The sequence below is a fragment of the Narcine bancroftii genome, chromosome 9 (assembly GCF_036971445.1).
Source record: "Narcine bancroftii isolate sNarBan1 chromosome 9, sNarBan1.hap1, whole genome shotgun sequence".
In the NCBI taxonomy this organism is placed as follows: Eukaryota; Metazoa; Chordata; class Chondrichthyes; order Torpediniformes; family Narcinidae; genus Narcine; species Narcine bancroftii.
In genome coordinates, this window is record NC_091477.1 from 101,744,745 (window position 1) to 101,770,877 (window position 26,133).

Consider the following 26,133-nt stretch of genomic DNA (forward strand, 5'->3'; position numbering starts at 1 on the left):
GCACGTATATAAATGGAGTAATTAATCTTTGAACTCTTTGTCAAATACATGTGGGAAGCCATCCTCTCCTGGGGATTTATTGTTTCTTAAAGAACTCAATGCTTCCCTAACCTCAGAGTGAAGGGAGCACCCAATTCTCCTCACCTTTCAACTTCAATTGAGGTAAAGGAATTTGAGATAAAAAATATCTATTTTATTATAATCTTTTAAATATTCCTACATACTTTTTGTTCTAATTGCCATGAACCTTACATGCCCTTTCACCCAATTCATAATATCTCTGCTTTGTTCTTATCCTTGCTTTCTCTGACCTATATGTTTGTAAAGTATTATATTGAAGTTTTTTTTATTAATAAGATTGTTTTTCCTCGGTAACTTGCCTCTGTAGATCTTTTTCCAAATCTGCTATATCCATTTCCAATTGTTTGACTTCCCTCATGTAATCCTTCTTTATTTTTGAAGTATAACTTATTTGGCCACGTAAATACTCCTTCATCGTGTCCCATAATATAAATTTGTTCATAACCAAATTAGAATTAGTCTCAAAGAAAATCCTTTTCTGTCATCTCATAAATTCACAAAAATCTTTCCTTTTTAATAAGAGTTAAATCTCCATCTATCAACTTCTCTATCTACCATTGTTATTGCCATCAAGAGAGGGGAATGATCAGATCAAATTCTTGCTTTATATTCTGCGTGCTGATTTCTGCTTTGAACCTGTGCTGACACCAAAAATAAATCTATCCTAGAATAAGAATAATGCCAACTTGAATAAAATGAATAATTTATTTCTCTTGGATGAAATCTTCTCCAAGCATTTATTAAATTTAAATCTTTCATCAATGATAATGTTGTTTTAGCGTCTTTACACCTGACTATATTTATAACTCTGGTAGACCTATCTAAAACTGGATCTAAACAAAAATTGAAGTCTCCACCAATTAATATATTCTCATGTGCATTTGCCAAATTGAAAAATGTTTCATCATCCACATTAGGTGCATATTCATGTGTCCAATGTTCTGAAAATAAATTGGCACTGAATCATATCTTCCTGCTGGGTCTGAAATTACATTTTGAATTTTAATTGTAAATTTCTTATCAATCAAAATGGCTATTTCTCTAGCTTTCTAATTAAATTAAGACGCTTCAACATGTCCTACCCAATTTTGTTTCAACTTTTTATGTTCTTTTTCAGTTAAATGGGTTTTCTGTAAGAAAGCAGGATCTACTTTCATTTTTTTTAAAAATATGCATCAGTACCCTTTTTTCTCTTGACAGGGCTGTTAAGTTCATTGTCCTACACTAATCTGATTATTTTATGCTCTTTCTACTTATACACACACTTTCCCCCAATTCACTAGTCAATTGACAATGATGAATTAACCTTTCCATTTACACATTTTTGGAATATGCAAATAAATCAGAGCACCCAGAAGAAACTCAGTCACAGGGAAAACATCCAAACTCCACACAACTAGCAAGGTCACCATTAAAACCCAGTCTCTGATGTTGAGAAGAGCAGCCTGACTGGCTGTCCCACTGTAAAAGTTGTTTAGTTAATTCTCGACAGACATTTTGCAATGTCAATGATGTCAATAATTTGCAAAAGTTGTTTAATCAATGCATAAATATAAACTTTTACCTTGATCTCAGAAAACCTGCACATAAATTTGCTATTTTCAAGCAATTTCAATAACATTTTGCATTATACTTCTATTATTTCCATCTAGAATAGAACAAAAATTTCAAGATTCCTTTATTGATTTTTGTATATTAATACATGACAAAGTTCAAATTCATCGTCAAAGTATAAACATGACATCACATACAACTCTGCGATTCTTTTTCCAGTGACCCAAGCAGAATTTCCAGTTTTTGGTTGTGCAAACTGCTCTCAAGAAAAGATATACATACAAAAGAGAGAAATTTAAACAAGGAAGCTCAAATAAATAGTCCAATACAGAAAATAAATATTTAATAATAAATAATGTGCAAAGTAAGCATCCTTAAATTGAGTCCCTGATTAAGCTTAATGTTTAGGAGTCTGATGGTAGATGAAGAGCAACTGTGTCTGAACTTGGTGGTATTAGTCTTGTGGCACCTATACCTTTCTTGATGGCAGCAGCAAGAAAAAGAGTACAACCTCAGTGGTGCAGATCTTCAATGATTTCAGTTGCTCTCCAACAGCAGCATTCCAAATAGATTTTTTCAATTGTGGGAAGAGTTTTTCCAGTGATGTGCTGGATTGTGTCCATTATCTTTTGCAGGCTTTCCGAGATAATGGTGCCCCCCATACCAGGCTGTGATGCAGTCAGTCAGCACACTTTCCACCACACATCTGTCGAAGTTTGCCAAGGTTTTCAATGTTATTCCAAATCTCCACATACTCCTGAGAAAGTAGAGGCGATGACGTTTTTTCCCCCAAGATGACATTCATGAGTTGGGAGCAGGAAAGGTCCTCTGAAATAGTGACTCCCAGGATCCCTCTCCACCTCTGATTCCACAATGCTCTGATTTTCCTCTCCTGAAGTTCACTATCAGCTCCTTGGTGACATTGAGTTGCGAGGTTGTTGTTAGTAAACCATTCCGTCAAGTTTTCAATCTCCCTCGTATATACTGACTCATCACCCCCTTTCTACAACCCATTGTAAATTTGTAGATGGTATTATTGTTTTTCCGAGCCACACTGTCATAAGTGTAAAGCAACTAGAGCAGGGGGCTAAGAACACAGCCCTGTGATGCTCCGATACTCAGAGGTTCTTACTAATCCGGACTGATTGTAGCCTTGAGGTAAGAAAATCCACAATCCAATTACACAGTGTGATTATTGAGGCCCAGGTCTTGGACTTTGCTGATCAGTTTTGAATGGATAATGGTTTGAATACCAAACTGTAATTGATAAAGAGCATCCTGATGTATGTGTCTTTGCATGGAGCCAGTGAGATAGCATAATATGCAATTGATACATGATATAACTAACATAATAAATGTAATGTTACATGAAATATGTCAACTTTTGCCTGCTGTAAAGACACACAAAGAGGCACCACTAACATTTGCCCAGCACCCCAAAGGGAAAGAAGCAAAAGATAGTCCCTCAGACACCAAGTGTCCGTGGATTCGCCTCAGGTGCTCCTGCAGCCTGATTCTGCTTTGCTCTATTGGCAACCCAAGCTCCAGATCCAAGCCTCCAATACAATCAGAAAACTTTCAGCATTAGAGGCCCTTCAGCAGCCCTTCTTGCCCTCAGCACTCTCTCAAAACCCTATTCTGATAGCTGGTTTCCGAGAGCCAGTCTCTAGCAGCCCACAGTCTGATGTGAGTTCTTCAACCACAAGTCGCCAACAGCCTGCAGCCTGCATGGATCCTTGAGCCGCTGCGCAGCTCGCTGGTTCATTGATGTGGTCACCTTCCCTACAAGGCCTTCTCCTTCTCAGCAGGGTGTGTACTCCCGGTTCTGGTGCCCTGTATCAATCTGCTGCTCCCCCAGAGTCTGCAACCCCTTGTCCTTTGCTGCCAAGCACAGGTTCTGCCATCTTGGACACAGGCCTCCATGATTACAGGAGGTTAAAAAAAAAGATATTGTCGGCTCCTATAACAGGCTGTTTAAAGCTTGTATGGTGCCATCGGCATCACAATTGGACAGTAGGTGTCTCTGCTCCCCGCTCTCCTGGGCTCATACCCGGATCACTATCGCCTCAAACCGTGCATCTTGGCGCCTCACAGTTCGGCGGGCAGCAACCACCTTTGAAGATGACCGCAGAGCCCACCTCACTGTCAAAAGGCAAAGGAGGAAAAACCCAACACCCAACCCCAACCAACCAATTTTCCCTTGCAACCGCTGTAACCGTGTCTGCCTGTCCCGCATCGGACTTGTCAGCCACAAACGAGCCTGCAGCTGACATGGACATTACCCCTCATAAATCTTCGTCCACGAAGCCAAGCCAAAGAAAGAAAGAGTACAGACTAATCACCTTCAAGACACCAAAATAAAATCAGAGTCCCTTGCATCCAAATTACCATAAAGATACCTTTCCATCTCCTGGCATTCCTTTCAGCTGCCAGTGGCAAAATACTTCCAACACAGTTTATGGTAATCTCATCCAGGTGCACCAGAGGATTTATAATCTCTTGTTTGAAAATGCAAACAAATTTCTAAACCTTTTGATTTAGAAAATAATTCTACCATCATGCTGCCTTTTTCCTCAAAGTACCAGTAATTGAAAAAATTAGCTCATTCCCATCCAAAACATGTCTTCAAATTCTTCATTTAAGCAGTTTTCTTCAATACCAAGGGCTGTGATTCTCTCCTTATTTCCTTTAAGATTGGTTTTTAAATGCAAATTGTCAATCATTTAGTCATTTTTCTTGATAGCTCTTCTGTGACTCAGTATCTATTTTCACATTTGTTAACATTCTCATTAGGAATGTACTTTAAAATGTTACAAATAAACATTCCTGACATTTCCTGCTTTGGTGCCTTAAAAGCTGACAATATGATTAATTTACTTGTTAAAGTCCTATAATGGTTACTTTTATTCAAAAAGCTCCAATATTCTTCATCAATCTTGCACCCTCTGATTTCTTGTAACATGTTTGTAAATATTGTCTGAAGTTTCCCCACACATTAGTACAATCACAAACTACACATGGTTGAATTAATATCTAACAACAAAACTCAGCACTCTACTCTTCGCTAATTAAGTTGTGCAGGTGCTTTCAATTATTTACTACCATTACATCATTGTCATAAATTGGTTTAAGAGACAATTGTTATTATTACTCTTTACTAAAATGGAGCAGTTCAATGTACCAAGTTTGAAAAAAAACAAGTTTTAAACTTGCCTCGGGGGGGGGGGGGTTCTAAAAGGTCCTGATCAAGGGTTCAAACCAGAAATATCGACGAGCCATTTCTACCCTTGGATACTGTCCGATCAGCTGAGCTCCTCCAACAACTCTTTTCTATTCTGCAAGCTTTTTTTGGGGGGGGGACCTCCAGGATTTGGGTGCAATTCATTACAAGCCAACCTTCAACATTTAGTATCATTTGCTATTTCTAAGCAGCCTACTTACAAATATCGCCTTCAGGGGTTTCTACGAGGCTCTAAAGGCTGTGTACGGCCCCTCACCCCAAGTCCAAAGCCCGCTGCGCAGCTCAGACGGCAAAGTCCTCCTCAGCGACAAGATCTCCATCCTCAACCGATGGTCAGAACACTTCCAATCTCTTTTCAGTACCAACCACTCAGTCCAAGATTCCGCCCTGCTCCAGCTCCCTCAACAGCCCCTAAGGCTAGAGCTGGATGAGGTTCCCACCCTGGATGAGACATATAAGGCAATCGAACAACTGAAAAGTGGCAAAGCAGCAGGTATGGATGGAATCCCCCCAGAAGTCTGGAAGGCTGGCGGCAAAACTCTGCATGCCAAACTGCATGAGTTTTTCAAGCTTTGTTGGGACCAAGGTAAACTGCCTCAGGATCTTCGTGATGCCACCATCATCACCCTGTACAAAAACAAAGGCGAGAAATCAGACTGCTCAAACTACAGGGGAATCACGTTGCTCTCCATTGCAGGCAAAATCTTCGCTAGGATTCTACTAAATAGAATAATACCTAGTGTCGCTGAGAATATTCTCCCAGAATCACAGTGCGGCTTTCGCGCAAACAGAGGAACCACTGACATGGTCTTTGCCCTCAGACAGCTCCAAGAAAAGTGCAGAGAACAAAACAAAGGACTCTACATCACCTTTGTTGACCTCACCAAAGCCTTCGACACCGTGAGCAGGAAAGGGCTTTGGCAAATACTAGAGCGCATCGGATGTCCCCCAAAGTTCCTCAACATGATTATCCAACTGCACGAAAACCAACAAGGTCGGGTCAGATACAGCAATGAGCTCTCTGAACCCTTCTCCATTAACAATGGCGTGAAGCAAGGCTGTGTTCTCGCACCAACCCTCTTTTCAATCTTCTTCAGCATGATGCTGAACCAAGCCATGAAAGACCCCAACAATGAAGACGCTGTTTACATCCGGTACCGCACAGATGGCAGTCTCTTCAATCTGAGGCGCCTGCAAGCTCACACCAAGACACAAGAGAAACTTGTCCGTGAACTACTCTTTGCAGATGATGCCGCTTTAGTTGCCCATTCAGAGCCAGCTCTTCAGCGCTTGACGTCCTGCTTTGCGGAAACTGCCAAAATGTTTGGCCTGGAAGTCAGCCTGAAGAAAACTGAGGTCCTCCATCAGCCAGCTCCCCACCATGACTACCAGCCCCCCCACATCTCCATCGGGCACACAAAACTCAAAACGGACAACCAGTTTACCTATCTCGGCTGCACCATTTCATCAGATGCAAGGATCGACAATGAGATAGACAACAGACTCGCCAAGGCAAATAGCGCCTTTGGAAGACTACACAAAAGAGTCTGGAAAAACAACCAACTGAAAAACCTCACAAAGATAAGCGTATACAGAGCCGTTGTCATACCCACACTCCTGTTCGGCTCCGAATCATGGGTCCTCTACCGGCACCACCTACGGCTCCTAGAACGCTTCCACCAGCGTTGTCTCCGCTCCATCCTCAACATCCATTGGAGCGCTCACACCCCTAACGTCGAGGTACTCGAGATGGCAGAGGTCGACAGCATCGAGTCCACGCTGCTGAAGATCCAGCTGCGCTGGATGGGTCACGTCTCCAGAATGGAGGACCATCGCCTTCCCAAGATCGTATTATATGGCGAGCTCTCCACTGGCCACCGTGACAGAGGTGCACCAAAGAAAAGGTACAAGGACTGCCTAAAGAAATCTCTTGGTGCCTGCCACATTGACCACCGCCAGTGGGCTGATAACGCCTCAAACCGTGCATCTTGGCGCCTCACAGTTTGGCGGGCAGCAGCCTCCTTTGAAGAAGACCACAGAGCCCACCTCACTGACAAAAGGCAAAGGAGGAAAAACCCAACACCCAACCCCAACCAACCAATTTTCCCTTGCAACCGCTGCAATCGTGTCTGCCTGTCCCGCATCGGACTGGTCAGCCACAAACGAGCCTGCAGCTGACGTGGACTTTTTACCCCCTCCATAAATCTTCGTCCGCGAAGCCAAGCCAAAGAAAAAACTTACAAATATAATATACTCCAGCACAGATTTCCACTCAAAATAAATTTCCATTTATTCAACGATATTGCTTTAACAGAAACGACCAAACTGCAATTGATAAAGAGCATCCTGATGTATGTGTCTTTGCATGGAGCCAGTGAGATGGCATAATATGTAATTGATACATGATATAACTAACATAATGAATGTAATGTTACATGAAATATGTCAACTTTTGCCTGCTGTAAAGACACACAAAGAGGCGCCACTCACATTTGCCCAGCACCCCAAAGGGAAAGAAGCAAAAGATAGTGCCTCAGACACCAAGTGTCCGTGGATTCGCCTCCAGTGCTCCTGCAGCCTCAGATTCTGCTCTGATCGATTGGCAACCCAAGCTGTTATGGCTTTTCATGCAAGATTACCTTATCCTTTCAGGAACCTCCGTTTACTGCATTGCCTATGCAGGCCTTTGGGGGGAGGGAATCCAATTTTGTCAGCATAAAATTTATTTTAAATTGGGATCATTTATTGCCTGCCAGCTTCAAAAAGTGCTGCCCATCGCGTCAAGAAAGGTCCATTTAAACCCAACAGACTGCCTCCCTCAACCTCCGAGGGCTTTATGGGTTCACGCACTCGTTTCCGAGCACAGATACTGTTCCAGTCCCAGCTAGTGGTGATGAACTGAAAACTGTAGAACTGAATTCTCCCTCTCTCTCTCACTCACTCAGAGAAAACCCTCTTAGAACAGCCAACTGCACTCAGACTGGGGCTCTGGACCTAATCTTCTGAGTTTGTTCATCTTGCTTTCCAAAACAATAATCCATTACTCCAAGCATGCCCAATTAACACCTTCTTGTGAAGTCATTATTGGCATTCTTGAAAGGTACCCAGAGCCTGGACTGTCTGGCTTGAGAAGACCTCTGGCATTTTAAATGAGACCTGTTTTGAAGTATGTGTATGTGATCTACTCTAAAAAACCTGCCACAATTTATCCCCTTTAAAACATATCTATATACATTATAAAATATAACATAATCTGTCATAAACCACTTTGGAATAGATTAGGATACTGGAAAAGAGACATTTAAAGCCAATGGGTAGAATACGGCGGGGACACGAGCTGGGTCCCATCAAGGCTCTGGAACGTCAAGGGCTCTCAGAGACTTTTGCTCATCCAATCAACCCCAGGCGAGCCGGGGTTGGGGGGGCGGGGGTGGGGGGCAGTGATTTAATGTGCAAGCAAGGACGGGCGCCCACGCCCACAAACAAAAAGAGCGCTCCCCCCCCCCCGACCCCAGGCCCAGGCCTCCATCCTCACAGCCGCTTGGCCTGCCGGTGATTCGGGGTCCCAAAGCTCCTCGCGGAGCACAGCCTCCATTCCCTGCCTTCAAACGCCCGGTCGCCAATCAGTTCTCCGCGGCCCCACACGCTTTGAGAGAACTTACCTGCGGCAAACCGTTATCCCTCATCCGGGGAGGCGAGTCGGACAGGCGCCCCTCCCCCTCCAAACCAATTGGATGGAGGAGCGTCGGCTTGGATCGGCCCCATTGAGCCGACGCGGATTCTGATTCGCTCAGCCGGCTGTCGCTCTGGACGTCCCACGGCGCGGGGGGTCTGCTGGGGAGAGCGGCGGTTGGTTGTTTGCCGTGATGATGAAATTTGAATTTAAATTTCTGTCGGTGAGTCGCTGAATGGTTTTATTTCCACCCGCTACTCAGAGAAAACAGGGGCGTCAGGTCTGGAGTGTTCTTGGATACTTGAGGCAAACAACGCTTAACACATGTCCTTGACACCAAATCTTTGGAGACTGCAGGTGCTGGAACAAAATGCTGAGGGTCCATCAGCACCTGAATGATATCAGATTGTGGGTTTTTTTAAAAAAAAGATAAAACTTTTCAATGGGTTCGGACAAACTTACAAATAATCAATCTTTTTCACCAAATTTTTATTTTGAGTTTGTAAGTCTTCGACCATTTTGGTCACATCTGAAACTTGATCCCGTATTTCGTCTATATCTTCTTCACACAAATTAAATTTATCTCTCACTTCAAGCTTAAAAGCTCCAAACTCAGCCATCTGTTGAGAATGTATTTTCACCAGGGTATTAAACCTAGTACCAAGTTCAGTCATAATCTTGGATAATCCCTGCATTGTATAAGATCATTTAGATTCAAGATTCACAAAAATCTTTTCAATTGGAAGAGATTTTGGCTCAACAGATTCCTGCTTCTTCTGCAAAACCAAAGGATCTTCTGTTCCTTCCTTCATTCTGGTTGCCTTCCTTGTAGTATGACTGCGTGTGGAAACCCCAGCCACAGCCTCTCCAGCAGTGACTGGAGGACGCTGGCCAGGGTTTTCCCCAGTCCATAATGTATTAAGTTCTCCCAGGACATCAAGTTGTATAGGTTTTTCTATCTCAAGAGATGCCACCTCTACAGTTGACAAATGCCTTTGAGTAACTCTTTGTTCTAAAGGCTGTTTGGCGCCCTCTTTAGGGGGCTCTACTGATATAACATAGAGCTCTACATCCGAACACTGTACCTCTCTCCTGGGATCCATTTCACGCTGAGTCCCGGTGTCTTTCCTGTAGGTAGGCTCCAAAACTTGAATTTTTGGAAAATGTAGTTTTTTGATGATCTGTTGTCGGTTTTTGTTTTGCTCTTTTCCACCAATTGTACCATCATAAGTTAAATTAACAGCACTAAAATTATCTAAACTTTTAAAGAATTTTAACGGGCATTTCTAGACAAAACAATAAGATAGAGTCAGGAGAGGACTGGAAGGCACGTCTGATCCTTACGCCATCTTGCCACGCCCCCTCGGACAAACTTACAATAGTCGCAATCCCGCTATGACGTGAAATGGCCATAGTTCGTAACTCGGGCATCGTAAGTTGAGAATCCTCTGGAGTGGGGACCCTGGGCGAGCGGCGGGAGCAGGGAACCGCGGTCTACAGTACTTCCAATACAAAATATGTACTTGGACAGTCGTTTTAATGAAGATTTTTTTAATTCGCCCGAAGTGCGGGTGGACGTAACTCGCAGAGGTCGCAGGTCGATGACCTGTCATGGATGTTGCTCGACTCGCTGAACTTTTTTTTTGTTCTGCATTCGTTCAGAATTTCCAGCATCTGGGTTGCTTGAACTTGAAGCATGGGTTGGCAGTGCTTACGAAGCATGAATTCTCGATTCATGTTCCACGGAACATAAATGTTTACAATAGGCAGTGTTTATAAAGCAACCAATATTCCTTGTTTCAATGTAATTTCAGTTTTTCAAACTGTTATGGCCCAGAGAACTCCAAAACCCAGCAGCAACAGAAATTCACCAAGACAAATAGTTACTTAAACAAAAGTTGCTTTTAATGATCTTTAAACATGAAAACACGATCAAACTTTAACTTATTACTATTAACTTAACCCCCTTCTAATTCTAAGCGCACATATATGTAATGTGTGTAAGTTCAGAAAAGTTCTTGAATTCACAGTCCAATCTCACTTCTCACTCCTCCAAATTCACTGGTTAGACTGTGCACAGAATTTAACATTTATGAATTTCACCTGGCTTTGGTGTTTGAAAGGTAAATGGTTACCACCCAGGAAGGTTCTTGTCCATTTTCAGAGAGAGACTTGTTTCTCATTGGACACCCACAACTGATTCCTTCTGAACAGCCACTTCAGTATCTTGAAGAAAAACTTCCCCATCGGGGTTTTCCAGTTAACCTCTTTCTTTCAGGTCACCACAGAATTCCTTTTTGTTTCCCTTATTTCAAGTGAAATATTATGCACCCAGTCATCTCCTCTGGTATTTGACCAGGCTGAACTAAGAACTCACAACCCGTCTTCAAAATGGGTTTTTCCACAAGCTTACCAGTTTGTCATGTTCCAGTCCCAGCTAGTGGTGCTGAACTGAAAACTGTAGAACTGAATTTTCTCTCTCTCTCTCTCTCTCTCTCTCTCTCTCACTCACTCAGAGAAAACCCTCTTAGAACAGCCAGCTGCACTCAGACTGGGGCTCTGGACCTAATCTTCTGAGTTTGTTCATCTTGCTTTCCAAAACAATAATCCATTACTCCAAGCATGCCCAATTAACACCTTCTTGTGAAGTCATTATTGGCATTCTTGAAAGGTACCCAGAGCCTGGACTGTCTGGCTTGAGGAGACCTCTGGCATTTTAAATGAGACCAGTTTTGAAGTATGTGTATGTGATCTACACTAAAAAACCTGCCACAATTTATCTCCTTTAAAACATATCTATATACAATATAAAATATAACATAATCTGTCATAAACCACTTTGGAATAGATTAGGAATTCATTTGCTATTTTTTAAGGAGGCTATCACTTCATTACTGACTCATTGAAAATTAGCACATTTCAAATGGCTTGTTTCCTGCTTGACTCCACAATATATTCTGAGAAACTGTCCTGCATATACTGGAAGATTAAAGTCACCCATAATAATTTTCAATATTTTGCTTACAAGCCAGCAATGTATTTATGATTTATACGGTGTCCTACTATTATCCCTCCTTTTCATCTACTCTTCTGAAATGTTGTATCTCCATCTATATATTCCTGATAAACATAATATCGATCAGATCATAATTTTTACTCATGCAGAGATATATGTTCAGTGGAATTACAGTAATTTTGTAAAATTAATGCAAAAAAAATCACTATTCCCTTTCCCACACAAACTTGTTAAGAATGACCTGTTCATAATTCTCTTTTGCTGTTTGTACCAAGACATCCTAAAAGCCTTATGATGGAATTTTAAAAATATTTTATGTGTGTTATGATTGCTTAGGGGCAATAATTGCAATTGGTATTCTGTGGTGATAAGACTTTAACTGAAAACTTCTAATTTCTAGACCTCAGGACTAGCAAAGTTGTGAGGTTATGAAGCCAAATTTTGCCAGTTAGATTTTCCATGAATACTTAATGAAATCTCTTAATTGTGAATCAAATTTGCATTCTTTGTTATTTGTGTATGTACAATTTTGCTGTCAGTTGGGAATTTTATATAATTACATTCCATTAATATTTGTGAGGGAAAAAGTATAGCAAAAATAAATATTACACCTCACTAACACTTAATTTTCATAATTTGGAGTAAGAAACAAAAACTTTTATATGAAGAAACAATATTTTGTAAGAAAAATAGAGGCTTATGGGTGTGTGGTAAGGAAGGGTTTCATTGTTGTCAGTAGGCTTATATAGGTTGGCACAACATTATGGGCTGATGGGAATTTTCTATGCTGTAATATCCTAATATCCTATGTTACAGACACATTCATTTCAGTGATTCATCTCTTCTGTTGCAAGTACTACATGCACTCACATTAAATGCCTTTGAGTCTATTTGAAGATACCCTCTCTCCATTCTGTCCATTGGACATTACTGTTGTCTTTTCCTTTCTCTTCAGCAAGCTGGCAACACAACCTTTTGGTTACAAATTCACAGTTGTGAAGAGCAATATCTGACTCCCTAACTATACTATCCCTTCACTGCATTCCATTTCACTTCCACAACTTGAATGACCCTTTGTACCAGAGTCTAACAGTTTCCTCATCCCTATAGCCAGAGAGGATGAGGCTCCTTCAATCCCACCAATATAATCCTTAATCCTGACTCACTCATGGTCACATATTTCTGTTCCTATTTGATGACCAAATCATTCTATTTATCCCAAAGGGTGTGAGTACTTTCTGGAACTATTTCTGATTTTTTTTTTCCATTCCTGAAGGCATTGAAATGGCTGAAGCTCCAGGAGATCAGTTCTGAGTTGAGGTACCTCAGATTGAGGCACTGAACTACAGATGACTTGAATTTTAACCATTGTAGTTTTACCATCTCTCATAAAATGAAAATCAATACACATTACCTGCATGGGTATATTTGTCTTGCTTAATTAGTATTTTTAATTTACTATTTATGATTTTTAATTAGTCATTGGTATTTCATAATCTAGTACCAGCATACCAGATATATTGTCTCTATCCTGTTTAGTTCTGAATCTGTTCATCAGTGAGCTCCTCTGAGTATTTTTTGCTCCAGTATATTTGATCACTTGACTATAAAGCCCTTGGCTTCTTTAATTTCATGAATGTGTCATCCAAACCTGTTGCATTTTTTCAGTCAGAAGTAAACAAGAAAACCTGCAGATGTTGGGCTCCAGTGCAGTGCACAAAAGTGCTGGAGAAACTCTGCAATTACGCAGCATCCACAGGAAAAGGCAATCAACATTTCAGGTCTGTCAAACATCAGGCAGATGCCTCAATAAAAAGGTAGGGGTGGGAGTGGAGAGGAGATTTGTGTGGGTGGGTCTGGGGGATTGAAGATTGGAAAATGTGGTCCCCTTGTTGAAAAATGGTGATAAGGAAAATCCTGGGAATTATAGACCATTGAGTCTTATGTCAGTGGTGGGCAAACTATGGCAGAGGGTTCTTAGGGACAGGATTTCTGAGCATTTAGAGAAATTTGGCCTTCTCAGGGATAGTCAGCATTGCTTTATGGGGGTAGGTCATACCTCACGAGCCTATTTGAGTTTTTTGAGGAAGAAAGAAAAAAAATTGATGAAGGTAGAGTGGTAGATGTAATGTATATGGATTGTAATAAGGCATTTGACAAGCTCCCCAATGGTAGACTCATTCAGCAAATCATGAGGCATAGGATCCATGGAATCTTCTCTGTCTGGATTCAGAATTGGCTTCCCTGCAGAAAATAGATGCAACATTCTGCCTAGAGGTCAGTGGCCAGTGGAATTCCACAGGAATCTGTTCTAGGAAATCGAAAGGTATAAAAAACTTGGGGGATTGTTTTAAAGAAGGTCAATTTTTATCTTTTAATCAAATGAGGGAAGATTTTGGTATTAATGAGAATTCTTTATTTGTTTATTATCAACTTCAATCTCTAGTAAAACAAATATTTGGTAGAAACATGATTTTACATGATTTGACTGAATTTGAATCTTTTCTTGTGACTGCACCAAAGAAGGGATACATTTCATTGATGTATCAAACATTACAGGGAAGTATGGAAAAAAAGGGATGGAATATATCTAAGATTAAATGGGAAAGGGATATTAACTACTTTTTCTGAGGATGACTGATTAGATATCTGTCATGATCGTGTTACTAGATTGATAAATGTTCGTTATGCATTGGTTAATTATAATTTTTTACATCAATTGTATTTAACACCTGAAAAGTTAAAAAAAAAATATGGTTTTAGTGAATCAGATTCTTGTTTTAGGTGTGGTAATTCGGTTGGAACTTTTTTTCATGCTGTTTGGTTATGTGTACATATACAATCTTTTTGGAAAGCAATTCAATTGTTTTTGGAACATTTGTATAAGATTAAAATACTTTTAGATCCAACAATATTTTTGTTGGGCAAGTTGAAGCCTTTGAAAGATTTGGGATTAAATAGATTTCAGATTGCTTTTGTATATTTAGCTTTATCTGTAGCGAAAAAATGTATAGCAAGTAAATGGAAAAATATGATTGATATTAATAGATGGCATAATGAGATGAAAACTTGTTTGGTAATGGAAAAAATTACATATGCTTTACATGATAATTATTCTTTTTTTCTTAATAAGTGGTCTTTATACATTTAGATTTATCTTGATTAGATTTTAGTAAATATATTTTGTTTTTTTTTTCTTTCTTTGGCTCTCCTAAAGAGAGCTGGCTGAGGGGGGGGGTTCTTTTCTCTTTTTTTATTTATATATTTTCTTTTTATCGTTCATAATATGTATTTTTTAATTGTATGTAATAACTTTGATGAACGAATAAATAAAGTTATTAAAAAAAAGACCTGGATGAAGAAGTAGAGGGATGGGTCAGTATGTTTGCAGATGATATGAAGATTGGAGGCATTGTAGATAGTATAGGAGATTATATTTGGTTACAAGAGGATAGGCAGAGTTGAACAGAAAAGTGGCAGATGGAGTTCAAACCGGATCAGTGTGAAATGATGCATTTTGGAAGGTCAAACTTGAAGGCAGAATTGCAGGATTCTAAATAATGTGGATGAACAGAGGGACGTAGCAGTCCAAATCCATAGATGCCTTTATGTTGCCTTTATGTTGCTGTGCAGGTTGGTAGGATAGTTAAAATAGGCCTATGGTATACTGGCCTTCCTGAATTGGGGGGACTGAATTCAAGAATCATGAGGTAATGTTGCAATTCTATATATTTCAGGTTAGACCACACTTGGAATGTTGTGTTCAGTTGGGAGGGGGGAAGAAGAATCTAAGATTCTTTTATTGTCATGTAATGAAACAGATGTAATATGACACAAAATTGACTTTAGTCTGTCGTAAGGCAGGCAAAGATTTGCCATCAGCAAAAAAATTTCCAGCACCCCTTACAGTCAGAGAAAGAAAAACAAATTAGAGTCCCTCAGAGTCACTGAGTGTCTATGGATCCAGCTCCAGCTCCAGCGCTCCCGCAGCCTCCACAGCCAGACAGCAGTCCGAATCACAAGCAACCCGAGCTCCAGATCTAAGCCTCCGACTCAGTCCAGAAGTGCATCCCGGTTCCAATACCTGGTGCCCCTTTAGCCAGTTTCCCGCAGTCCGCAGCCTGATGTGAGTCCTCTGACAGCAGTTGCCAGTAACCTGCAGCCTGCGTGGGTTCCTTGCCTCAAGTAGCCAGTTACCTATATGTTTCTTCAGCCGCAAAGCCCCCATGGTCACTGCCCCATAATGTTGTCTCCTCTGCTTCTCCTTCTCAAATGGTGGGAGGGGGGTTAGTCTCCCATTTTCTGCTGCCTTGTGCTAGTCCTCTGCCTCTTTGGAGTCTGCAACCCCTCGAGGCCACTGTCAAACATAGGTGCCTCCATTTTGGTGCCAGACCCTGCAGTCATGGGAGTTTAAAATAAACTATTGTTGGTCACTTTAACAGACCTTTTAAAGCCTGTACGGAGACATCAGTAGTTGGATTGGCAGTAAAACCTTTTGGAGGAGCACTGTGTTTCTGCTCCCCACTGTCCCCATGTCAGCACCAGTGGCAGCACTGCCATTTTTTTTGCCTCATTACAGGTAGGATGTGTAAAATAGGGAGAGAGTGCAGAGGAGATTTACCAGGATATTGCCTAGATTGAAGAACATTCCTTAAGAGGCAAGGTTAGCAAAGCTAGGGCTTTTCTCTTTGGAGCGAAGAAGGATGAGGGATGAGAGGTGACTTAATAGAGGTCTACAAGATTATGAGAGGCATAGATAGGGTGGACAGTCAGCATCATTTTCCCCAGAGTGACAGTAGCAAATACCAGAGGACATCTGTTTAAAGTGAGGGGAAGAAAGTTTAGGGGAGACATCAGGGAAAGTTATTTTACACCGAGAGTAGTAGGTGCCTGGAATGCATTGCCAAGGATGGTAATGGAAGATATTACAATAGTGATATTTAAAAGACTCTTAGACAGACACATGAATGAAAGAAAAATAGAGGGTTATTGTTGTGAGGTAGGGAAGGTTTAGTTAGATGAATAGACTTATATAGGTCAGCACAACATCATAGGGTGAAGGATCTGTACTGTGCTGTAATGTTCTATGTTTCTACGTTTACAGTTTAACAGGTAAGAGATAGATATAGTTGGGAGGTGGAAGAAGAAGCTGAGAAGTGATAGGGGAGGATAAAGCATTCAGATGGATAACTCTCTGAGAGGTGAAGAAAGGGAAATAGGAAAGAAAGAGCCTGTGGGAGAGGTTTACAAATTAGAGAAGTCAATATTGATGACCTCTAGTTGGAGACTGCTGAGAAGGTTCGCAAGGCGTTGTTCCTCCAAATTGCGGGTAGTCTCAATATTTTATCAGCTCCCCAATTCGCCCAATTTCCAAAGGAAAAAATATTTTCCTTTTAATTTAAAACCATAGAATACCAGTCATTACATCTAATTGTTTTTATTGAAAATACCCCCTTTTAAATTTTCAGCTTCTGGATTCCATATAACTCTAACATGCAACATTCATTTATTACTTCTGTGACATTTTCATAATTACCAAATTTCCAAATTTAGCCAAAGTTTCCCCTTAAATATCTTTTTAAATTTTTGTGACTAATATTTATTCCTTGTTAAATAACACTTCACATGAAAATCTTATCTTTGTTTTTTGATCCTTTTATGCCACACCATTATATATTTCCTCCCTCCTTATCATTACCATACGCTTCCAATGCTGTCTTCCTGATCACTTCATCAGTGGCACCCAAAGTTCTTGAATTACTGCTATAACTCTACGACTTTCTTTTTTCCTACAATATAATTATTGAAAGCTTTGGCTATCAAACCTCATATCTTATGTGGTCTTCTGCCACATTCTCTTTTTTTTTCAAACTTTATTTAAAAGATAGTGAGAAAAAAAACAACATACATTATAGAAATAATCAAGAAAAGATTTTACAATAATACCCCTCCCACCCCTACAGCCAACACCCTTAAGGGGAGAAAAAAAAAAGATTTTATATATATATATATATATATATATATACACATATAAAGAGAAAAAATTAATGAATATTAATAAAATTTCAAATTATATCTAAATGCATATATTTCAAATACGGAGACCACTTACTAACAAAAGAAGAATTATGTAAATTATAAGTAATTTTTCCATGACAATACATACTTTTAATTCAACTTTTAATTCATTGTGCCAATATATTATATTAATCTTAGATTCATCTTTCCAAATACTCACAACACATTTACACGCTACTGATAACACCAAAGATACAAAAGCAATCTGCCACGTTCTCTTTGATAAAGTTCCTCTGAAGGAGGAAGCCAAATATATACAAATTGTATTGTTGATGCTCAGATAATCTCTTTGTTTTAGCAATTAATGTAAATTTTAGGCATGTCTGTCGATGCACTAATCACTTAATTGAAAATGCTCATCAAACCTGCTCATGTTCCACGATCAGCATCTGAAGGCTCTGATCACATCTGTGAGAAACTGGTACATGAAATACAAATCAATAGATAATATTATCTACTTTCTGCTCTGGAATTAAAATTAAAAGAATCTGTTGATATTTGAGTCATTTTTATTTATGTGATATGTATTTTTAAACTTTAGTAAAGTGCACAAATATTCAACCAGTCTGAACATTCTGCTTGATCTTTAATGGTTGATACACACTGAAATATAATTTTGTTTTGGCAACATGAATGATAGTGCAATTATGAAAAGAAATTGATCTTTTGAAAATTTATGAATTATAACAAGGCATGGTGAAACACAATAGATTACTTGAGCAAAAGAATTACATATGCAAAGATTTTCATCGCAAATAATTAATAGTAGATATTTTGTTTTAAATACATTTAGAATAATTCATCTGATTTTACTGAAGAAATCAAAAGTGCAATCAAAAGAATAAAAAGTAACAGCCACATTTTATTAAACACTAAAAATGCAATTTATTTCAAAATGCACGAATTTGAAATCACCACACTGAACACTTTTCAATGGGATTCATTGGAGCTCTTTTAGGACAATGGAATACTCGTCCAAATTCATCAAATTGGGAAACACTTCCAATTACCCTGTTAAAATAAAAAAGAAAGATAACCATTTATGCAATATACAACTCAACTTTCTTTGGCAGCTCTGCTTTCAAAGCAGCAAAAAGCATGCCTCGTTGAAACTAGAAATGAGAGGGGTTTTCATCCTGATCTCATTCGGGTAAAAGGAGAAGCACTGCATTCAACCTCAATGACTGGACAGGAAATGAGGCAAAAAGCACAGCTTCCTAGATCCTATTATTATTCAGTGATCTCTGATATATATTTTTTGGATGGAAAGGTATTTGGGCATGGTATCTGCCTGAGTTGCTCAATAACACAAACCTGAATTGCACTAACTGCTAGCCAATGCAACCATAGAGGTATCAGCTGCATATCCCACCACATCTCAACCCCCTACAAATGCTTGGTAGAAAGTGAAAATTTGAGTTAATCTAGTTTTTACATTAATCTTCAAATAGTTCACCATTCACTTTGTAATATTGCTTTCCCACAAAAATAAATCAAAGAAAACTCATTTTTGGAGCCTGGAATGTCCGCATCTTGCTGGACAGAGCCTGAAAGATGAACAGCACTCATAGAGGCTGAACTTCACAGTTATCGCATTGACTTTGCTATACTAAGTGAGTCCAGGCTTGCAGACAAGGGCTCACTACTGGAAGCAGCAAGTGGATATGAATTCTTTTGGAAAGGAAAACCACAGACTGACAACAGGACCACAGAGTAGGTTTTGCAATCAAAACTGCTCTGCTGGAGAACATCAGTACCCTACCCAATGGAATCAATAAACGTATCATGAAGTTCCGCTTTCCTCTTATTCTTTGGCTTGGCTTCGCGGACGAAGATTTATGGAGGGGGTAAAAAGTCCACGTCAGCTGCAGGCTCGTTTGTGGCTGACAAGTCCGATGCGGGACAGGCAGACACGGTTGCAGCGGTTGCAGGGGAAAATTGGTTGGTTGGAGTTGGGTGTTGGGTTTCCCGGCATATTACCATTAACAGTGTCTATGCACCAACTCTCGAGAGTTCAGACGAAAACAAAGAAAATTTCTATGAGGACCTGGACGAGACTATTCAGACACTAATACGATGTTCAGTCTTGCAAACAAGTACAAATGACTTGGATGCATCCTAGGTCCAAACATTGACACCTACTTGACTATGTCATAGTAAGACTGACCTTCAAGACATTACCATCACCCGGGCCATGAAAGGTGCTGAGTATTGGACAGATCACAGGCTGGTTCAGTCGGTCCTCAACCTGCATGTAGCCCCTTTGCATCGTAAACAATCAAAGATGTCAGAGTGTCATTCATTGTTGGCATACTGCAAGATCCAGATCAAGTCCAATGTTTTCAAGATGTACTTTAATGAAAAACTCTTCCAGCAATTTATTGCTTGTGGGAACCTGTTCTGAAAAGTGGAAGCAGTTCAAACATGTTTTCATGTAGACTGCAACAACTATACTTGGAATGCATCAAGATTTGTTTGCTCAAAACCATGAAACCATTTCAGCAGCCATTGAGATGAAGAACAAGGCTTATATGCAGACTAGCAAAATGACCTGTCATCTGTCTCAAAGAAAGACAAGTTTAAACATCTGCCGTCCAAAGGAAAGGTGGAACTGGAAGAAATGAGGGACAAGAGGTGGCAGAGAAAGGCTGAGCAGGTGGAACGCAATGCGACATGCATGCCACCTGAGAGTTTTTTCGGCGCTATTAAGTCAATTTATGGTCCTTCTAAATCAGAATGCTCCCTCTTGATGTCATCTGACGGGTTGACCCTGATCTTGCAGATGAATTCAAATAAAGCAACAGGGCAGGATAGTATTCCTGCCAAGATCTACAAAGCTCTAAGCCCAAACTCATTACAGGCATTCCAAGACATTCGGGAAGACATCTGGATCACAGAGAGACACCTGATCGTGGATCTCTACAAAAATAAGGAAAGCAAATCAAAGTGCAGAAACTACAGGGATATCTCACTACTGTCTGTCGCTGGCAAGATTTTCACCTGCATCCTCCTGAACAGACTTGTCTGTGTCTCGGAAAGAAATCTTCCGGAGGCGCAGTGTGTCTTTTGGCTAGAACGGAGCACAGTGGACATGATATTTGCCATGAGACAAGTTCAGGATAAGTGCATCGAGCAGAACAAGCCTCTTTACTCTGCCTTCATTGACCAGATAAAGGCATTTGATACTGTAAACAGGGAGGCTCTCTGGATCATCCTGAGATGCTACGGATGCCCAAGGAAATTTGTAAAGATGATTCAGCTGCTCCATGACAGAATGACAGGACAGGTCCTCTGCAGTGGTAATACATCAGCTGCATTTGCCATCTCTAATGGGGTGAAGCAGGGCTGTGTACTAGTCCCAGACTTGCTCAATCTGTTCTTCACTTACTTGATGCCACATGCTGTCCAAAGTCGAGAAGGGGGAGTGTATATCAGGTACCGACTGGATGGCTCTCTCTTTGACCTTTGCCACTTGAATGCATGGATGAAGTGCCTCTACAGAGTCATTCAAGAAACACTTTTTTGCTGATGTCTGTACGCTCTTGGTGCACAAAGATAGTGATCTACAGTTAATGCTGAACAAATTCTCAGACGCTGCTATGCTCTTTGGCCTGACCATCAACCTGAACAAGACTGAAGTACTCCATCAGTCCATGCCAAACACCAACACCATTGAACCAAAAATCACTGTTGACAACATGCAGCTGACAAAAGTAAACAGCTTCAAATACTTGGGGAGCATCATCTCGAGTGATGGGTCTTTGGACAAAGAAAGTAACTCCAGGATCAGCAAGGCCATCCAGGCTCTGGGGAGGCTGCGTACCAGAATGCTCATTCAACGCAACGTCCACATCTCCACAAAGCTGAAAGTCTACAGGACAGTGGCCATCCCATCTCTCTTATATGGATATGAGACCTGGTCTCTGTACCAACATCACATCAAGCAACTGGAGAAATTTCACATGCGTGCCCTTCGTTCCATCCTTGGCATTCTTTTGCAAGACCGTGTCTCAAACCTGGAGGTCTTGGGTTATGCGAAGTCCACCAGCATTGAATCCCTGATCATCAGAGCCCAGATGGGACATGTCATCAGAATGGACGACCACCATATGCTTCATCAGCTGCTCTATAGTGAATGGAAGATTGGAAGAAAACCTCAAGGTCGTTTATGCAAGCACTATTAAGATGCTGTGAAGGAAACCCAATGCTATTGTGACATCCAGCCAAGAGAATTAGAAGCTGTGGCTACTGACAGATCCCATTGGCGAGCCCTGTTTTGAAGCCTACACCAGTTTTGAAGCCAGGTGCTGCCAAAAATGGACTTCAAATGTCCCCATTCTGCACTTCCAGGCTGGGACTGCAAAGTCACCCCCATGTCCACAGATGTACTACACAACATGTCTTCTTTGAACCAAAGAATAATGGTTCCATTTTCTGATGAATTTTTAGCCCATGAAAAATAGAAGGGGATCTACAATGAAAATTAAACTTGGGAAATGTTAAATTTTTGCTAAGGATAAACTGATTATATTTAAATAACCTACTTCATGCTTTCTAGTTTAAGGTACCAATTTCAGGTTTCCCTGCGGTTTACAGGGAAAATTGGAATTTTAAAAATTGGATAAAAAAGGTTAATTACAATGTTGAAATAATTTGGCAATTTTAAGCCCAATTTCAAAATTATAGGATATTTAAATTGATGAACTAGCCCATTTATCTCAATGTTTACACTTATTGAATAACAGAAATCAGCTGTGGATAACTATGGACAACAAGGGAGTTAGAGGAAGAGATGGACATTTGGAAAGAAATATGGATGTAGTGTGCAGTCTTGTCATAATCAATTTTTATCAAATAATTTATCAAATTCATGCTGCTAAATGAATGGGGTTATTAATTGTTATTTATTTAAAATATAATTTTATCTCATGTTAAAGCATTTACATATGTTTCATTGATGATTGTATTAGAATATTCTCAACTACATTACTCAAATATTGATAAACAGATCAGTTAGACAAACAAATACACAACAACAGTATTTTGCAGGTAACATCTACCTTTGGCCTGATTTAATATACTTTTTTAAAGGGCAATGCTTCAAAACGATCAAACTGACTGATCAGTGCCAGTTGTCCCTTATTTATTTCTTCTGTGATGTAGTTTTGACATTATTTTACCCATTCAGACCTGCTGTCTTAATTTTTTTTCACTGCTCTGACCATTTCTAGGATCCACTTGACCCAGTGAAAATTAGGACTGAATCATACACTTTCAAACCAGAATTAATCTCTTGGGCTAGGGACTCTGACACAATATATAACTTTTACTTTAGAATATAGAACATCACAGTGCAGGCCCTTCAGTTCATGATGTGCCAACTAATGTAAGCCAACTCTACAACAATCTAACTTTTTCCTACCTCACTGATAACCTATTTTCTTACATCCATGTGACTATCGAAAAATCTTTTGAATGTCTCTTCTGTACCAGCCTCCACCACCACCCCTGCCCCGCTGATAACTCCATTGAGTTATTTTTCATCCTTTGTTTTCCCAAAGGAAAAGCCCTAGCTCTCTAAACCTTCTGGTAAATCTCTGCAGCTTTTCCAAAGCATGTACATCCTTCCTATAATGAGGTAACTTTGCTCTCAGCTTTTAGAGAAAGGCTAGAAGGATTTTGAGAATGCCAGAGAAAAGGAAGTCCATTGATTTCAGATGACAAAGAATAAAGAACTCATGAATAAGTCAACTGATCATTATTGATTAAAGTCAGTGCAGTAAATGCATTAAAGAAAGACTAAACAGACAAAAAAAGATGAAAACAAAAATATGGTTTGCAAAATATAGGTGCAAATAAAATAACAGACAACAGCCTTGATGGATTAAAAACATGATCCTTTGGAAAAAAACTCAATTCATTCTGTGGGGCAAGAGCAACAGGATGAATGCAGATTATATCTCTAAAACCCTGCCATGCTTTGAGTGAATATCACTGATATGTGCTCTTTCCAGATCATTAGTTTTATTACGAATGAACTTAAATTTTACTGTTCATTTAATTTAAAAAAGCACAATCGGGATACACAAAGGAGTTTGCTATGTTTAACAAATTAATGTAATTGTTTAAATACGTTTTTCAGTTCCTTTAGAAAAAAAATCAAAGAAAATGCATAAAGTAGATGATGTGGCAAATGCAACAATAAAAGCTTTGCTTAAGATCTGGTGTAAGAGAGGAGGTTGCTGGAAATCTGAAATACACACAAAAAAAAACAAATTCTGCAACACAGCAACATTGTTGGAAAGAGAAACAGTTTCAGGTCAAAGATTTTTTATTAGAACTAACAAAGAGAGAAAACAAATTAAATTTCAGATGCGGACAGGATGAGGGAGGTATGAAACTATAAAAGGGCACATTTCTGACATTATTGTGTTGATAGGCTATTGATGATACCATCTGATTAACCGTTAATGAGTAATTAGAAAGAGAGAAAAAAACAAAGCTATAAATTACAGATCAGAGCTGTAGCAAATGCCCAGCAGATCATGCAGTGCATGTGAAGAGATAGAAAAAAACAAGTTACTATTTCAAATGGATAACCTTACAACAGAAATGGCCAGTTCTGATATGAACAGAGAAAGTAAGTTGCCTGAAATAGTTGGATTTGATATTGAGTCTGGATGCAGTAAATTCTCCAATGGAAGATGAAGTGCTATTCTTCAACATTAGGCCTCATTAGAAGAGTACAGAAGTCACAGCAGAAAGGTCAGGGTGGGGTGGAGAATTAGAGTAACGGCTAGAAGTTTAGGCTAATCCTTGCAGAGGGAAAGATGGTGCTGCACAAAGCAGTAACTAATCTGCATTTGGTTTCTCCAATTCAGAGGGGACCGTAGGGTATCCAATGCAAATATAGAATGGAAGAGGACCAAGTGAACTGAACAAATTTCTGTCACTTTCAATAAGAATCTACAACCCTGTTCATTCCTCCTCCTCCAGCATCCCTTGTTTCACTCTTGCATCTTCACTGGCAACTCCCTCTTTCACCACCCTTTACCATCCAAACACCTGTTCTTTCTTCTCTTCCCTTCCTACCCTCTAGGGACTCAAACTGTCCTTTCACTTGCACTTCTTGCAATTGCATTCAGGAGTCATGTTGTTTTCTCTTTTTCACAGTTCTGATGAAGGTTTTCCAACCTGAGACATTGACTCTCTTTCCATAGATCCCTCTCTGACTTGATTTTCTGTATTTATTGCAAAGCTAGAAATTTGATGAGGAAATGACATTGTGATTTAAGTTGTGCTGGTAGGGAACAATAACATATTGATATTTACACACTAATCTGAATAAAAGTTGTGAGAGATGCGCAGGAGCTGCAGCCTGATTATCCCCATTCTGCAACAGCAAAACAAGCTCAGCATTTATCCTATTCACTCTTGATGCCCATGTGAAATGAATGAGAAGTCTCTTGCTTCAAATCAATTGCTACAAAGGAAAACAGATTGCACAAACTTCTCAGGGCAGTCAGGAATGGGCAATAAATAAGACCAAAACAAAGAATTTCATATCAAGGAGAAAAAAAACCCAATAATTATCATTGAGTTGCAAATATAAGCTAAACATAGGCAATATTTCTAAAATATAATAACATCAATTTATTTATCTTTGTTGGTATCAGCTTTTTAGTTTGAGGAAATATATTTGGAAAATGTTTCCAGAGAAATATACAAGAAATAAAAGCACCAGTATAAATATAAATATTAATTTAAACCATATGAGTTTGTACTCACTTGATCTCAATATCATGAGCAGCTAAAGCTCCTTATTGATTCAAGGAGTTAGAATATGGAGTAAGATGAAAATAAGATGATTTTATTTCATGTATTAGTTAAAGTCATCAAATATTTTAATGATTGATACCTGCAGTGTTCCGGGGCATGTTTGTCCGTAAGCAGCTGTAAGTAGATGGATTGTGTTCGTCTCTTCATACACCAGTTCTAGTGAGGCAATTTAAACAATTTAAAACACAATCAAGATTTAATTGTGTAGCCCGAATTAAATACCATAATATCAAATCAAGGAACAAAATGAACTCAAATAAATTGTTTTATGTTTGTAGGAAATAATGATCAATTGTTGTGTACACACTTTTTGCCAATATGTTTACAATGGATAAAATGAATGATGGATACAATAACTTTTGAAGGTAACCATGTTTCAGATGTCCACAAGCTGCAGCTAAAACCCTCGTCACTACCTCTTCTCACTGCTAAATTTGGGCAGAAGGTATAGAAGCCTGAAGTGCAGCACCTCCAGGTTCAAGAACAATTTTCTTTCAATGGGTATCAGGATTTTGAACCTCCCCTTACCACACAAATCATAAACTACTCTGACTCCACAAAAAGGTCTGTTGTAACTCCACTTTTGTCTTGCAATATGATAACTGTGAATATTTATTACCTAACCTTTTCATTTATTATCTCTTTTTAATT

At 39.5% G+C, this 26,133-nt stretch overlaps 2 protein-coding genes across 3 annotated transcripts in view; both read right to left on the reverse strand.

The window, feature by feature from the left end:
- LOC138742534 (COP9 signalosome complex subunit 7b-like) overlaps window positions 1-8,647 on the reverse strand; it is a 40,120-nt gene extending 31,473 nt beyond the window's left edge. The window contains exon 1 of one of the 2 annotated variants that reach the window (XM_069897073.1): window positions 8,539-8,647. The gene's annotated coding sequence lies outside the window, so the exon portion shown is untranslated. The other variant, XM_069897072.1, reaches the window with a different exon arrangement.
- A 9,836-nt stretch (window positions 8,648-18,483) lies between these two features.
- Window positions 18,484-26,133, reverse strand: part of LOC138742535 (endothelin-converting enzyme-like 1) — a 79,783-nt gene continuing 72,133 nt past the window's right edge. Inside the window, exons 16-17 of the mRNA XM_069897074.1 lie at window positions 25,562-25,638; window positions 18,484-18,654 (exon numbers count right to left, since the gene is read on the reverse strand). Coding sequence (XP_069753175.1) covers window positions 18,555-18,654; window positions 25,562-25,638 — 177 coding nt within the window. The 3' untranslated portion in view covers window positions 18,484-18,554. The remainder of the gene's footprint in view (window positions 18,655-25,561; window positions 25,639-26,133) is intronic.